This window comes from Pimephales promelas, chromosome 20 (genome assembly GCF_988280905.1).
Source record: "Pimephales promelas chromosome 20, fPimPro1.hap1.1, whole genome shotgun sequence".
Classification (NCBI taxonomy): domain Eukaryota; kingdom Metazoa; phylum Chordata; class Actinopteri; order Cypriniformes; family Leuciscidae; genus Pimephales; species Pimephales promelas.
This window is the reverse complement of record NC_142788.1, coordinates 1,673,007-1,687,607: the sequence shown is the minus strand read 5'-3', so window position 1 is coordinate 1,687,607 and position 14,601 is coordinate 1,673,007. Positions and strand designations below refer to the sequence as shown.

At 39.2% G+C, this 14,601-nt stretch overlaps 2 protein-coding genes across 2 annotated transcripts in view; both read right to left on the bottom strand.

The window, feature by feature from the left end:
• Positions 1-496: 496 nt before the first annotated feature.
• fbxo30b (F-box protein 30b) lies at positions 497-9,146 on the bottom strand. The gene is made up of 3 exons (XM_039671344.2): positions 8,931-9,146; positions 2,912-5,245; positions 497-781 (listed from the first exon to the last, which is right to left on the bottom strand). The coding sequence occupies exons 2-3, from the start codon at positions 5,198-5,200 to the stop codon at positions 578-580; spliced, it is 2,493 nt and encodes an 830-aa protein (XP_039527278.2). The 5' UTR covers positions 5,201-5,245; positions 8,931-9,146; the 3' UTR covers positions 497-577.
• Positions 9,147-12,334: 3,188 nt separating this feature from the next.
• Positions 12,335-14,601, bottom strand: part of fndc7b (fibronectin type III domain containing 7b) — a 61,323-nt gene continuing 59,056 nt past the window's right edge. Inside the window, exons 56-57 of the mRNA XM_089124197.1 lie at positions 14,272-14,337; positions 12,335-13,279 (exon numbers count right to left, since the gene is read on the bottom strand). Coding sequence (XP_088980323.1) covers positions 13,005-13,279; positions 14,272-14,337 — 341 coding nt within the window. The 3' untranslated portion in view covers positions 12,335-13,004. The remainder of the gene's footprint in view (positions 13,280-14,271; positions 14,338-14,601) is intronic.

Genomic DNA, 14,601 nt, shown 5'->3' with positions numbered 1-14,601 from the left:
TTTCAATGACAATGCGAAAAAAAAAAAGAAAAAAATCCCAGCAGGGCAGCTCTCTTACTCTGCAACCCAATATAGATTCAAGCCCTTGCATTCTTAAGCATGACAGCTGTTCCCAGATCAGGCTGAACTGAGCCTGTCTGCAATGTCAGCATAACACAGAACTTATCTGTCCAGAGATAATCACACACAATCGAAGAAAGAACGATATCTTAACCAAACCATGCAAATATCCTATAGTGTGGATATGTATCGACAGGAACCAGAAATCATTACCAGAGATTACCTTGGTGTGTCAAGACAAATAAATCAAGCATCTATTCGACAGGTTGAGGCTCATAATACCGCACTTGTTTCACCCATGTTTACACTCCCTTAAAGCATTAGTCTAGATAAAGCATGGGTGTGATTTTAGTAGACGAACCATTGCATCAGACACCACCGATCTTTCATATATTAATACAAAAATAATCTTAACATCATAACAAAACAAAAAAAATATTTTGTTTCCTTTTATTTACACAGTGATAGTATATTGTAGATTGAAGAGGTTAGATATTGTAGTGTTTTAGTTGCAAACTTATGACACTGGCTTGAGAACGGAGCGAAGCGACCTGCCGTCGCGCGTCAGCTCTCTGGTCGTGCACATGCAGGGCAGAGGAACCGCCTCCACTTGGCGGAGGACTTCATTGTATGGGCATCGTTTCAGGTGGTCAGCCATACTAGTGATGTCCGCAAACTCCCACCTGTTAACCGGGCTAAAGGCTGTGCTGAACCGCCAAACCTGCAAGAAAACAGAACAGTTACTCACGTAACCACTTAAAGGAGTAGTTCACTTTTAAAAAAAACTTTTGCTGATAATTTCCTCACCCCCATGTCATCCAAGATGTCCATGTCTTTCTTTCTTCAGTCGAAAATAAATTAAGGTTTTTGATGAAAACATCATGGACTTCAATGGGAAGCAAACGGTTCAAGGTCCAAAAGACAGTTTCAGTGCAAACTGTTCAAAGGGCTTTAAACGATTCCAGACGATGAATAAGGGTCTTATCAAGCGAAACGATCGCTCATTTAATAAATAACAAAGTTTAAGTTTTATAAGCTCAAATGCTCACCTTGCTTTGTTCTGTGATGCGCGTTCGCGACTAGGGTTGTGAATCGAGAATCGAGTATCGATTGGAACCGAGACTAACTTTTAATTTTTCCCGGAATCGTTCAAAAGTTAAAATTTCGATTCCTAGTTTCGATATTCACAGTCCGCCGAGCGGAAGAAGAAACCGCTGAACAACACCAACGAAGAAGCGTCTACCGGAAGTGTTGGCATAACCACGCGAGTCGAACAAGACGTAGCTTACGTCTGTGGTCCAAAGTGTGGCTTTACTTTTCTAAAAATAACGAAATCTCGGCAAAATGCTAAATTTGTGACAAAAGGAGTATTTGTGACAGAAGGAGTATTTCCTTCAAAAATACCATTGGTAAGCAAGGTTAGCTAAACTTTTTTGACCCTGCCTCTTCGGAATCGAGAATCGTTAGGAACCGGAATCGAAACAAGGAATCGGAATCGGAATCAGAATCGTTCAAATTCGAACGATACCCAACCCTATTCGCGACTCTTCTGTTCGAACTCGTTCATCAAAATGAACAAATCTTTTCCCGAGTCAACTCGTTCATTTCGTTCGTTGAATGAACCAAATGACACGAAAAAAGATTCATTCATTTTGATAAACGAGTTCGAACAGGAGAGTCACGAACGCGCATCACAGAAGAGTAAGGCGATCATTTTTGCTTATAAAACTTAAACTTTGTTATTTATTTATTTATTAAATGAGCGATCGTTTCGCTTGATAAGACCCATTGAAGTCCATTATATGGAGAAAATTCTGGAATGTTTTCATCAAAAACCTTAATTTCTTTTCAACTGAAGAAAGAAAGACATGGACATCTTGGATGACATGGGGGTGAGTAAATTATCAGCAAAAGTGAACTACTCCTTTAACAATTTGGTGGTAAGACTTGTTACCTGCTCAGACTGTTTCTTCCACTGAGTTCAGTCAGTCATGTGCAAACTAACATGATTAGCATGTGGCCACTAGTGTTGCACGGTGCACCGATACTTCAAAAGTATCACGATACTCGGGAATTAAAAACCTCACGATACCTAAATTTATTAGTATCGATACTTTTATGAATGACCGCGACCCAGATTTGTAAGAGACGTATTTCAGTGATACAGTCGCCGCCTGTCAGTAGCGGAGTGGCAATCAGGAGAATCGGATCTTTTCCCAGTGGGTCGGTGGTGTTTCGAGGCCGCGAGGGCCGGTCTGATAGTTATACATTGCAAGTTATTAGCAACACAATCCAGAGGTCTCTGCAACGGCGATAGTTTGAAGCGCGCGTCCGTGTGAAGACGGTGCGCGACTCGCAAAAGACACTGTATCCAACTGATAGCAGCGAAAAAGAGCGGTGCTTGATTTAAAAAAAAAAAACAACAGATTTTAACGCTAGATCTCCTATTTAATAGCGAACTAAATGAATTATCTGCTAGTTAACTGGAGATGTTTCATTTATTTTTCTATTAGGTGTACAACTTTCCCCCCAACTTTCAAAGATAGCATAAATAATTTGCAAGCTACTAAAATAAAGGATACAAAACATCAGCAAAATGATCTATCGGCTATATGATTATACTCAGAGCATGTGCATGTCAGAGATTTATTTATATTAGGTTATTACAGCATTAAATAACACAGACCTATGCAAAGGAGGTGCATATGAAACGCCTTGTAAGAAATACTTTCCTTTTCAGGAAAAGTATCGAAAAAGTATCGAAATCGCAATACTTGACTTGGTATCGGTCTCGAAACAATAATTTTGGTATCGTGACAACACTAGTGGCCACTGTTCAGACCTACTGTACCTTGTCTTTTATCTGCCAGGATCGTCTTCCATCCAAATATTGCTTCTTTTCCCACTGAACCACCACCATGCCACGGCTCTGTAGCAGACTGGCACAAACATCCCTCATCGTACGAGACACCATTGACAGCTGACACAGGCCGAAACCATCCAGAAATCGGGCTACGTGTTGAAGTACTTCAAACGGCAAACCACTAAGGTGATCGCACTTGGGTACTATTACAGGTTTTGAGAGGGGTTTTACCCCAAATGACCTGAGGTGGCGGTCGTGGACAACCTTCGACCCTTGAGTGGACGGGGAGAGTCTTCGTTGAGAGTACGTACAGCCGTAATACGCCAACGGGCAACGGTGCTCCATCCAGCCATTGAGTCCAGAGTGGATATCTCCATGAACATTTCGGAAATGCGAGAGGAACTCTTCTCGACGGAAGAGCTGGCCGCACTCAAAGGTGAACATGGAGCCCTCTCGTGGAGCCCAGCTTGGGCGAGGCACGAGCTGCTCCAGCGTCAGGTCGAGCCGAAGAGTGCAAAACGGACTTGGCTGTGAAAGGCGAGGTGCGGCTCGATCGCAAGCGGAAGCGGACGCGACCTCTCCCACCATCGTACTTGTTGCCAAGATGGCAGCAGGGAAACTAAACGTCTGGGTGCCGAAGTCAACACGCGTACCGCCAAACGCATAGACCGTGTCGGATATCCTCCGAGCCCGTGGCGACTCCTCCAGGCAGAACAGAAGAGCTGCCGCCGTAAAGTCAATTTCGCCCAGTCCCATGGGGTCGTCCACCGGCTCCTGATCTAAATCTGATGTGTCCACAGCTTTGTCCTCCATTTTGCATCGTGGATTCCTATAGGGAAACCCTTCGGTAAACGACCCCTTCCGTCCGTTAAGTGCAAGTGGCATAAAATTGCGCAGCAACTGAAGGTTTTGGAGTTTCCTCTCAAAAGCCCTATCTTCAAAGTCTAATGCCATCACAGGTAGCACGTTGTCCCTCTGGACGGTCAAAGTCTGAGCATGTATAGGCTGCTGCAGCAATGGGGCTTGTGATCCAGAGGCCTCCTGGATCAAGAAAGCGTGTTGGTCATGTCTGATCTCTGGTCTATGAGGAACTAAAGGACCGACAAACTCTCGAGAACCTCGGGACTCTGGATTTTGATGGTGTTCTGTGGTCGATTCCATCATTTCATCTACAATACTATGGGAACCATTACAGAAACCTTGCCTATCTATGTCCCCTAGCATGAGTGGGCAACACTCATCTGCTGCCTCATGAGCTACAGTGGCTTCTCCACCATCAAATCCCCCAACAGCCCCAGGCTCACCATCAACCTCCGAAGTAACGTCCTTCATATCAACAGACTCCACCGTTTCTGATTGCTTACCATTCTCGTTAATTGTCTCTGTGCCTTTGACAACATCTCCTAATGCACCGAGCGCAGAGGCCAAGTTCCTGCCAAGTTCCATGAGTTTCTGGTGCTGTTGAGGCTGGAGATCCTCCTTTAGGCCATTGATTCCACTGGCAATTTTATCACAGCTGAACGCGGCGTCTTCTCTCACCCTCACCTTCTCATGCCGTTCCCCATTGCGCTCTGGAAGTGCAACTGACGCATTAGTAGTTGTACAGTCTGTTTCAGAAGACTTGAGGTGGATCAGGACGTTAAGAGCTGCGGCCAGGCTTTTGGTCGTCTCCACCGTGGTTTGGTAGAGCCCCCCGTAATGTTCTTCTTTTAGACCATTGATCCCATTGGAAATCTTGTCTTTTGAACAGCCAGCCGTAGGCTCCATCTCAATGTCCTCCACCTGAGCAACTGAGACTAGACCAGGCTTTTCACGTTGTCCTACTGCCTGAGTCCTTTTCTCTGGTCCACAAGTGGGAGCCAGAGAGACGAGTTTAAGTGATGCTAGCATGGTGCGCTGGTCCTGAAGGGCGAGCGCCATGTCAAGCTGCTCCACCTCATCTGCTTCTTGACTCAGTCGCTCATACGAACGATAGTCCTCGTAATTCACTGGCCACCTATTCCACTCCATGGTGCAGCACACCACACCTGCAGGACACACCTCGAGGTGCTCCGCCATCTGGCCACGGGCCAGGGTAAAAGGGCATCCGATGCTGTGGTTAAGACATGGCACCCTTTCAAGCGGGCACAGCAGCTTGTGTTCAATAGCCTTGCAGCTGTGGAAGATGGCACCGCATACGAGAGGGCAGGTGATGAGGTCACAGGAGGTGCCGGGTTCAGGCTTGACCATGCATCGCCTGCTTATGCAGGACATGCAGTGAACATGGGGCTCCTCCATTGTTTAAGATGACAGCAGCAAGATGCAAAAGAGCAGTCTCAACCACTGCAAAACAATAAGAGAAAGACTGAGATTAGATTCCTCAACATGCAGGCTGTATAGTAAGTGAATTTTGAATTTTAAGTGTGACATCAACTTCTAAATGTAATATTTTAAATATTAACTCTTGATAGGAACGTTCTTGTGGCAATCAGACAGCACACATTTTTAAAATTGACTAGTAGCTGCGTAGTTTGAACAGCTAGCCTCCCATTAACATACACTCTAAAAAATGCTGGGTTATTTCAACCCTAATTCGGGTCAAATATGGACAAACCCAAATGTTGGGTTAATTAATTTTAACCCAACTTTCACTTTTAACTGTAAATGTTTTAATTACATTTTTAAGGCAACATTTGGGTTTGTCCATATTTGACCCAAATTAGGGTTGAAACAACCCAGCATTTTTAGAGTGTAATGTCCTATAGATGAATCCGACGAGCGTTCTGTGTAGGCTGCCATCTTGTGGCGACGCCATTACTGAGCTGTTACACCGGCATAGACATGTGCACCGGTATGTAAACAAACCTCGGTGATAACGCGAACGCACCCTCGATGACAGCTACAGCCGGGCAGAATGACTTGTTGGGTTGATGATGTTAGACAGTGGCCTCCAGTCACAGATGAAGGTACAAACGATCTTACAGATTATTTATGAAAATAGCTTGGCAAGCTAGCTAGGCTAACGTTTGCTAACGAGGAAACTATAAAAAGATCTGTCCATTTGGCAACAATAAATAAATAAATGAAATCAAATAAACAAATTAATGTTTTCCATTTGTGTCCATTATTTATCTCATTTTCACATTGCAACGGGCAAGGGTAAGGTAACGTTACAGCTAGAAAGTATACATAATATCGACCAATTAGTGTTTTTAAACCATGGAAAGAGGTCAATAAAACAGCAGGAGAACAATTATGTCACATAATGTTATATTTAGCTCAGGAAAGCCATTTAATGACCATAGCATGTTAATTGAATAGAAAAAATAGCAAGAGAGGAGATTTTGCTGATCACTATATCACATATTTATTATATTTTTTACTTATGTCATTAAATAATTGTTATTATACGCGAATGTCCGCGTCTTGTACTCACCCAGGAAATCTTTGTAAACCGTACGGTTCCAGACAGGGGCAGTCGACCCGGGGTATTCACAATGTTTTCTCTTCAAAATTGAAATTTTACTGCCACCATAGAAACAATTTATAATGGAAACTGTTTACCCAGTCAACATTATAAAAGGGGTAACGTTGTAACGTTAGTGACAGTCGTAAATCGCGGGCTGTTTATTTCAGTGGACGCAAGTTGCAACTAAAACAATAGGAGGCAATGGCGCAACGCTACCCAGCAACAGCTCAGTAATGGCGCCCGCTTACTTCCGGTAGTTTCGCCGGATTCGTCTATAGACACAAACAGGAAAGAGGACAGCATTTTTAAAACTTTTCTTGAAGTAGGCTATTTACTTTTTTCTTTTCTTTTTTGTTTTACTTAACAATAGCTTAAAAATCTTTTAGTTCATGGCCAAAAAACTTTCATCTGCATTTTGGTCAATGACATGATGTAAATATTGTTGTGTCCCAAGTGCATGAAATGAAATAATATATTATTTTAAACTTTTAAAATAATTAGATAAATTCATCTAGTTTGAAATTAAACCCCCCAAAATGTCAGGTGGCGCAACCGTCCACACAAATGTACAGACTAAGAAAATTATTTAAAATTGTGCCTTAAAAAGAAATTCAAAATAAAGTATTATGGCATCATTTTATGTTTGAAACCTTTCATATAAACAAATTGAAAATATCAGTAGCTTTAAAGCTTTTAAGACCATTAAAAAAAGTTTTGCCAGGGACAACTGCAATCATGGGTCTTTTATTATGAAGTGAAATAACAGTCAGCATGATAATGCTGATAATGATAATGCTCCAGAGGAGACCAGCTGATTCTCACTCAAAGAGAAAAGGTTTGTAGATCTCTCTCAAATACTGATAAAAATAGCTATTTTCATGTATGGGTAGGTTGGTACACTTTTCATGTCAGGTGGTACAACCAATGTAAAAATAGGAATGCATTTTTTTTTTTTTGTTGATATTTTAATTTAAAATTAACTACTGGCTAAATCTGATTCTTCTTTTTGTATCAATATAAAACATAACTTTGTTATTCAATCACAATTGATTATTGATTGATTGACACAATTGATTGATCCAGTTCCTTCATTCTTATCTTAATGTGATGTCATGAGATTTATTTTGTTTTTGTTCAATTTACTACTTTACAATAAAGTCTGTTGACTAAAAAAATTCTATTATTAATACATTTTATATGTAATTGGATTGGGGGATCAGTATTCAGCATATTCTGGCGTTATTAATGTCATAATGTTGTGAGTTGATATTCATCAGGTGGTGCAACCATGCAAATTCTTGATTTAAACCATCAAATAATAGGTGAAAGTGAACAAATGTCTGAAAACTAGATAGTTATTGTATTAAACGCATTACTGGTATACTTGTATAATACTGGTAGTTATTCTGTTTTTAAAAGTAAAACCAGCTGCTAAAGATACAAAATACCTGGCCACTAGGATGCAATAATTTTAAAATAATATGATAAACTACACGACCACAAAACAATAACATGTTATGCACTGTAGAGCCTCTAAGGGTTACTTTGCTAAGATTTCACCACCAATAAATTAAATTAAGAATATATTTATTTAAATATTTATTTAACAATTGAAACTTGTTTAAATCCATCGTTCCCGACTCAAAAATATGCATAACATAAATTTAAAATATATATATATATTTTTTGAAGCTTTATTTGTCATGTGCAACTAGACCAACAATTAAATAATTTAGGGGTTCAACATTATTTGTCTTCAAATTTATGACAGGGCATCCAATGCTCAGGATGCTGTTTGATTATTATTTATTTTATTTTATTTTATTTTTTAAATGGGTGCTTACATAGTGGCATTACTTTAAATCAGGGACACTTGTACCATCATTTCAAAATAAATAAGCCGCCCACATTTATCTGAAGTTATTCTGCGACACCTTATGAAAGAAAGCTGGGAAAGTAAAGTTTAAAATATCCACGATAAGTGACATCTTGAGACCCACAGCTGTGGTTGTCATTTCTATCACTGAGGTTAATGAACCTTGCCCTGAAACAAGCATTACTCAATAATGAAACCTCTCTGGAGCTCCTGGCAGACTCCTGCCTCCAGCTTTATTGCTGTCTTGATTTTATCCAACAGTCTTCCTAGTTAGCATAAACAAAACTGGCCCACTTTACTCATGTGTTCCTGCTGTCCTACAAGTCTTTTAACCAATGACACACCACATTAAACCTGAACCGAAAATATACAATCTTTAAAGCTTCATAAACTTACTCATAAAGTTCCTCGACACACACTAGTTTTAATGTTTACAAAACAATAAGTTGGTAAGCAGATATTTGACAGAAATGATAACCTTAAGCAACCACAAAAACTTAATGACACTTCATACAGAGCAGAAAGGAGTTAAGAAGTGCCCTTGTGATTGCAGTAGTGGGATTTTGATCTTTATTTAGTTGATGTTTAACTTTGTTTCACTTTTTTCATTATTTTCTAAAGAGGTTAGCCTATATTAGCTAGCTCAACTTTCTGCCTTCAGTCAACATAAACAAACTACTCACCTTCCCACAGACTATGTATGTCAACTAACTCCCCGCGATCCTCACTCACTCACGTCCCTCGCGTGCTTTACACTTGTCCGGTTTTGCGGTGAAACGGGACACTTTAGCACACTGCTGTATGATATTTTATTGTACACAATCATCACCGTTTGTCCTGTCCAAAAATACTCAACCCGGCTGGGACGCGCGCCGATGACATCATCACGCAAAATAAAATGTGCGTCATGACGTTAGGTTTATTTTGGCCGGATTAGAGTTAATGGAAATGTTTGCTTTTGATATTTCTGTGATTTTTTTTTTCTTAATTATTTCCCCCATATTCTTCTTATCATTGTGTAAAGGACTACTATACGAATTTTGGGGGTTGATGGCTCATTTTAGGTTGAATGATTTTTGGCATTTGTAAGCGAGTAGATAGCCTAGCTATTGTTTTATCGTGTCTCTTTAATTACATTTAACTAAAATGAAGTGTTACAGTTTTGCCATATTTTTCCCCCACACTATCTTTTTATAACTTAGCCTAATAGATGTATAAAACGAGAGATACTTTACAAATTAATTCACTATTTTATGTGTAGCCTACAAATGTTATTTATGTACATAATTTATTTAATGATTAGATGACATAGGCTACCGAATATTCAATGAACATAGGCCTACTTGATTTTTATTTTTTTATTTTTTAATTGCTAGTCAAAGTGAAAAATTGAAGAATCAAATTAAAGAATCATTATTTAAAACAATAGATATTTACATGACAGTTTGTGGCCCTGTGCAGACCGATCGGTGTATGACATTAAAGTACCGTGAGAGAGAGATGGCTCTGTATGCTTAGTTTAAAGAGCCCCTATCATGGATTTTTGAAAATGACTGTTCATATGGTGTGGACTATAGCTCTAAGGGAATGAAAACATCCTACAAAGATTTATATCTGAAAGTGCACCGTATATAAAGTTATTGTCTTTCAAAAGTGAGAGTCGACTCTGAGTCTATGAAATGAATTGTTTTTGAAACGAGTCATTAGCTGGTTCGTCGTGACGTAGAGACATACTGGTCGCGCCCAGTTACTGTGCGTGCAGACGGAAGTGTAAACTTGAATTCTACACATTCAAATACTTCATCATCGCATCATGTGGAGAAGACGCTGTGTTCTACAATGCAAAGATAGTTCAGCCACTTTGTTTTCATTTACCAGGGACGAGCATGTGAAGAATCGGTGGTCAGAGTTCATATTTGCAACGATACCACAACAGTATAGCCCGATTGTGTTCTCATCATTTTATTGACGAATAACGTTAGTTCAAAAACATAAATGAATTCAAATGTGGATTCGCAAGCGGTTGTTCCCGAAGGAGGGCTCAGTAACTTACTTACCCAGTGTATATGGATCAGCTTCCTCCTTCGAATCACAACCTGTAAGTATTATTAATAATTGTTGCTTTTATGGATTTTGAACGGTTTTGTAGCGTCGGGGCACGAGGAGGGAATATGTGTGTGCGCACGCGCGCGTGTGTGTGTGTGTAAGTTAAGCTCAGCGCAGCTTCTAGGTCTCCAATGTCAATTTTTTTTAAATATGTGAAATGTTTGTCGCTGTTATTGGAGTTGTCATAAAGAATAGAGCGTCTTGTAGTACTGCAGTGCTTTATCAATATGTTTTATTTACCGAATAGCCGATTAGCGTCACGCAAAGGAGTGGTTTGGAAAAATGAGTCATTGTACGAATCATTTGGGAGTCGGTGAGCAAATCAGTTAAAAATAAATGCATATTATAAGACAAATAAAGTGTTTTTTATCCTTGCATGCATGTTAAACTGTTTTTGGGAACTCCTAAAACAAAAATAGGAACATTTTAAATGCTATGATAGGGGCTCTTTAAATTCACTCTCCCGGTACATTGAAGTCATAAACCAATCGGTATGCAAAGCGCCGCTTTTCTATTTTCTTCAATCCAAATTATAGCCAACCAATCAGGGCTCCGTTTCTCAGCCCAGTTCAGTATCACTAAGTGTGTCACCAGGATGCTTGTGGTAAAAACAAAAGGTTTTTTGTTTTTCCAGGCAACATTTCTCCAGTCTTCAACTGTCCAGTTTTGGTGAGCTCTTGCAAATCGTCGCCTCTTTGTCCTATTTGTAGTGGAGATGAGTGGTACCCGGTGGGGTCTTCTGCTGTTGTAGCCCATCCGCCTCAAGGTTGTGTGTGTTGTGTCTTCTTCACAAATGCTTTGGAATATATGACTTTTCATCATGCATTGCTGTATGAATAAATAATGAGCTTATGTTCAGAGGTGATCTGTTTGTCACCATTGCTGAGATTTATACGCTAATTAAATTGACACAACTGATTTAAATATAGCTTTAAGCAGCAATTAACTGGTTCAAGCTCAATCAGGCCTTTAAGAACATGCGTAAAAATATATTATATTTTATTTAGCAAGCATGTTACCAGTTAGATCATATATGGAAAAGATCATTTACAGCCAATACAGGCAATTTACCTTAGGGAATACATGGTTTTTAAAGCTTTTTATCAGTCATAGAGCCACCTATGATCCAATCTCAATAAAAGTTTGCATGCTTGTTTAGAATCTTATGTCGCATGTGCTAATATCACGAAGTTTAGAGTTATTGTTAAGGATTTATAGGCTTTTTCTAAATGACCCTGATATAGCTATCCATATAGAGAGTCCGAATTGTGCCGCAGTGGTTTGCAAAAGTCAGATAATCACATTTACTCAATGAACAATTTGATTGAGGCAATCAATTTAGTCCTTGAGGCAAATTTGTTCAGTATGGGGAGAGCTAACAGATGATATGCATATTGTGTGTATATGTGTAACACCATGTGATTTTGAGAAGTAAAACTCATTAGTGCCCCCTAGTGGTTGATTTCTTTCAAAAAAACTTTTGTTAACTCTACAATAAGTAAATCCACTTCACCAGCTATTACTCCTCAACAGCGATGCCATAGAAATATACAGAGCGACCGTAAAACTGGAAGTTCAAAGACAATATTCTAAAGATGACGGCGCCCACGTTTCTCTGGTGCATGAGGTCTATAGGTACTCAAACTTCATTGAAAAATGGCGGCCATTTTTTTGAGGTGCGCCAATGTCCTCATAGACAATCATGGCACTTTGGACAAAGACACTGCATTTTCAAGTATATCAGACTTAGGGTTGTGTAGTTGTAGCCATGTTTATGTTTTTTTTTCCATATTATAGTGCCACCAGACGGCCAGTCGCCACATGCTTTTTCATGCGACCACAGAATGAGCCCTAACTTATGTGTGTCGAGTTTAGTAAAAACATAATTCTGTTCACAAGTAATAGGCATTTTAGTCAAAGTGGCCGCAACCACTTTTAACATTTTGGCGGCTCTTGGACACAGTGAATTGAAAAACCCAGGACAAGTCAAAAATTTCGAATCAAGGCATGAATGGGGTGATATCTTGATTTCAGATTGTTAAAGAAAAATCATGCAACATGACTTTAAAAGAAGAAAAGAAACAGGGGCTTAAAAGAAAATATGAAGTACATCGCTTGTCTCTTCATTTGAACCAAAATGTTTGACGTTTTCATTCACAGACTTTAATTCTTTCATATGGCTTTTTGTATAAAAGTACTTATGCAGAAGATTGTTAACAAAGCTATACATCAGATAGAAAATACAATGTATAGTTTAAAAATAATGCTTGATAAATTAACCATTTATTTGATCTAACTACATGAATCATTGTATGATCTGGTTACAGAAAAGTACTTTTAAAGATAAATAAAAACTAGGAGTTACAACATGTTCCTTCTACGGTCAATCAATGTAGCGATTCTTCACATCTATTCTAAATTTGAAGTGACCTTGCCTTTGCTTTTCAATCAACATCACAGAAATTTAGTCATTTGTTCATTAGAAAGGATTATGATTTTAAATGATATTTTCTGATAGGCTGATTTTGTTTTCTTTTTCATAGTGATCATGGAACATAAGAAAGAGAAGACGCTAGTTTAGGAGAACTGAATGCCGCTTCTGTTGATTTGGTATCTACACTCCTGTACAGTCGACCCGGCGGGAGGCCAGTTTACTCCGTGGTGACACACAGAGGCCGGGAATAGGCGCTCTGGATGCTGCCGTGTTTGGCAGACACGATGACACAGTAACGTGTTGCAGGTTTTAGGTCAGCAACTGTGGCGATCTCGGTCTTGTACACCGACAGGACCTCCTCGGCAGGCAGAGACGGGGTGTCCTCTGTTAGGATCAGGGTGTAGGAGTCCGCCCCTGTCACATGAGACCACTCGACCTGCAGGGACTGTCCTGTCACATGAGCAGCCTTCACCTCAGGGATGGACAGGGGGTCTGTAGAGGCAACAGCATCTGATTAGACTTCAGTTTGCTATATAATGCTATAAGAACATGTCCAGAAAACATTTCACCACAGCAATACCTATATTGTCTATATCTATATACTGTATCTATATATTCATGGGTGTACTGTACTTTTTTAAACATTGTATCACAGTTTTCAATAAAGAGGATGTGCAATGCACATGTGAAAAACAGAAACATCCAGACATTACTATTCTGTCCCAAATGCGTGTTTCATGTACTCAAAACTGACAGATAGCTAACAGGAGCCAGAAAAGGTCAGACGCAGGACTAAAGTTGAGGTTTTTACTCTTATGCTCTTTCCTCTTCTTTTCTTTTTTGTAAATAAAAGCAATGGGTCTCCAAGGCAAGGCACAAAACGTAACGAGATCTTTTGATCAACCTCATGGAGGGAATCTGAACACTATGGCTATTTATTGATTAACCAAACCAAAGTCTAAGTCACATGATCCAAACCAACCACTAAGAAAATAGTTCACAGTTATCAGTGTTCAGTTTGTTGTTACACCAAACCGCCACAAGATAGTGCTACAAATAACAAATCAATGTTTGCCATGACAATTACAGTTTGGAAATATGCCCTGAATATGTTTTTGTGAGAGTCACCCACCTTAAACTTTATGAAAATCATTCTCATCCTCAACTAATGTTTAAAGTCTTGTATTTTGCTACACTTTATTTTAAGGTGTCTTTTTTTTCCTGTGTAATTGTGCGGCGTAATTACACATTTATACATTTAAGTACTGAGCAATTGTAATTAACAACATGTACAACGTGTAGGAACAGAGTTTCTTAGGTAAGTTTTGTGGAATTATGCATCATTTACTGTTATTACTATAGAAACTGTTATCACACTGTATATTTTATACAATACTTTTTATATATTGCTCTGTGTGTCCAAACGGCTCTTAATTATTGTGCCGTAAGCTGTGTGTGTGTGTGTGTGTGTGTGTTGATCTCACCAGGAGACAGTGCTGCATTCATCCTCGCATACTTCAGATTTCTCTTCCGACGGTTTGAGGTTTGGCCTGTAAAAGATTTGTGTTAATACATCATTTCATTTTTACGGAGGCGTATTGCATTCACTTGAAGAAGAAAAAATCTGCTCTGTTTTTCTGAATTAACGAGTTAATTTCTCATGAGAAAAAAAGTTTTTGCTCTGTTTTTCTGAATTAATGAGTTAATTTTTCATGAGAAAAAAAATATTTTGCTCTGTTTTTCTGAATTAATGAGTTAATTTTTCATGAGAAAAAAAATATTTTGCTCTGTTTTTCTGAATTAAAGAGTTAATT

Coding starts and splice junctions, on each gene's coding strand:
- fbxo30b (XM_039671344.2), bottom strand. CDS start 5,200: ATGGAGGAGCCCCATGTTCACTGCATGTCCTGCATAAGCAGGCGATGC. Junction 782..2,911: donor CCTGGCAGATAAAAGACAAG/GTACAGTAGGTC, acceptor GTTTTCTTGCAG/GTTTGGCGGTTCAGCACAGC.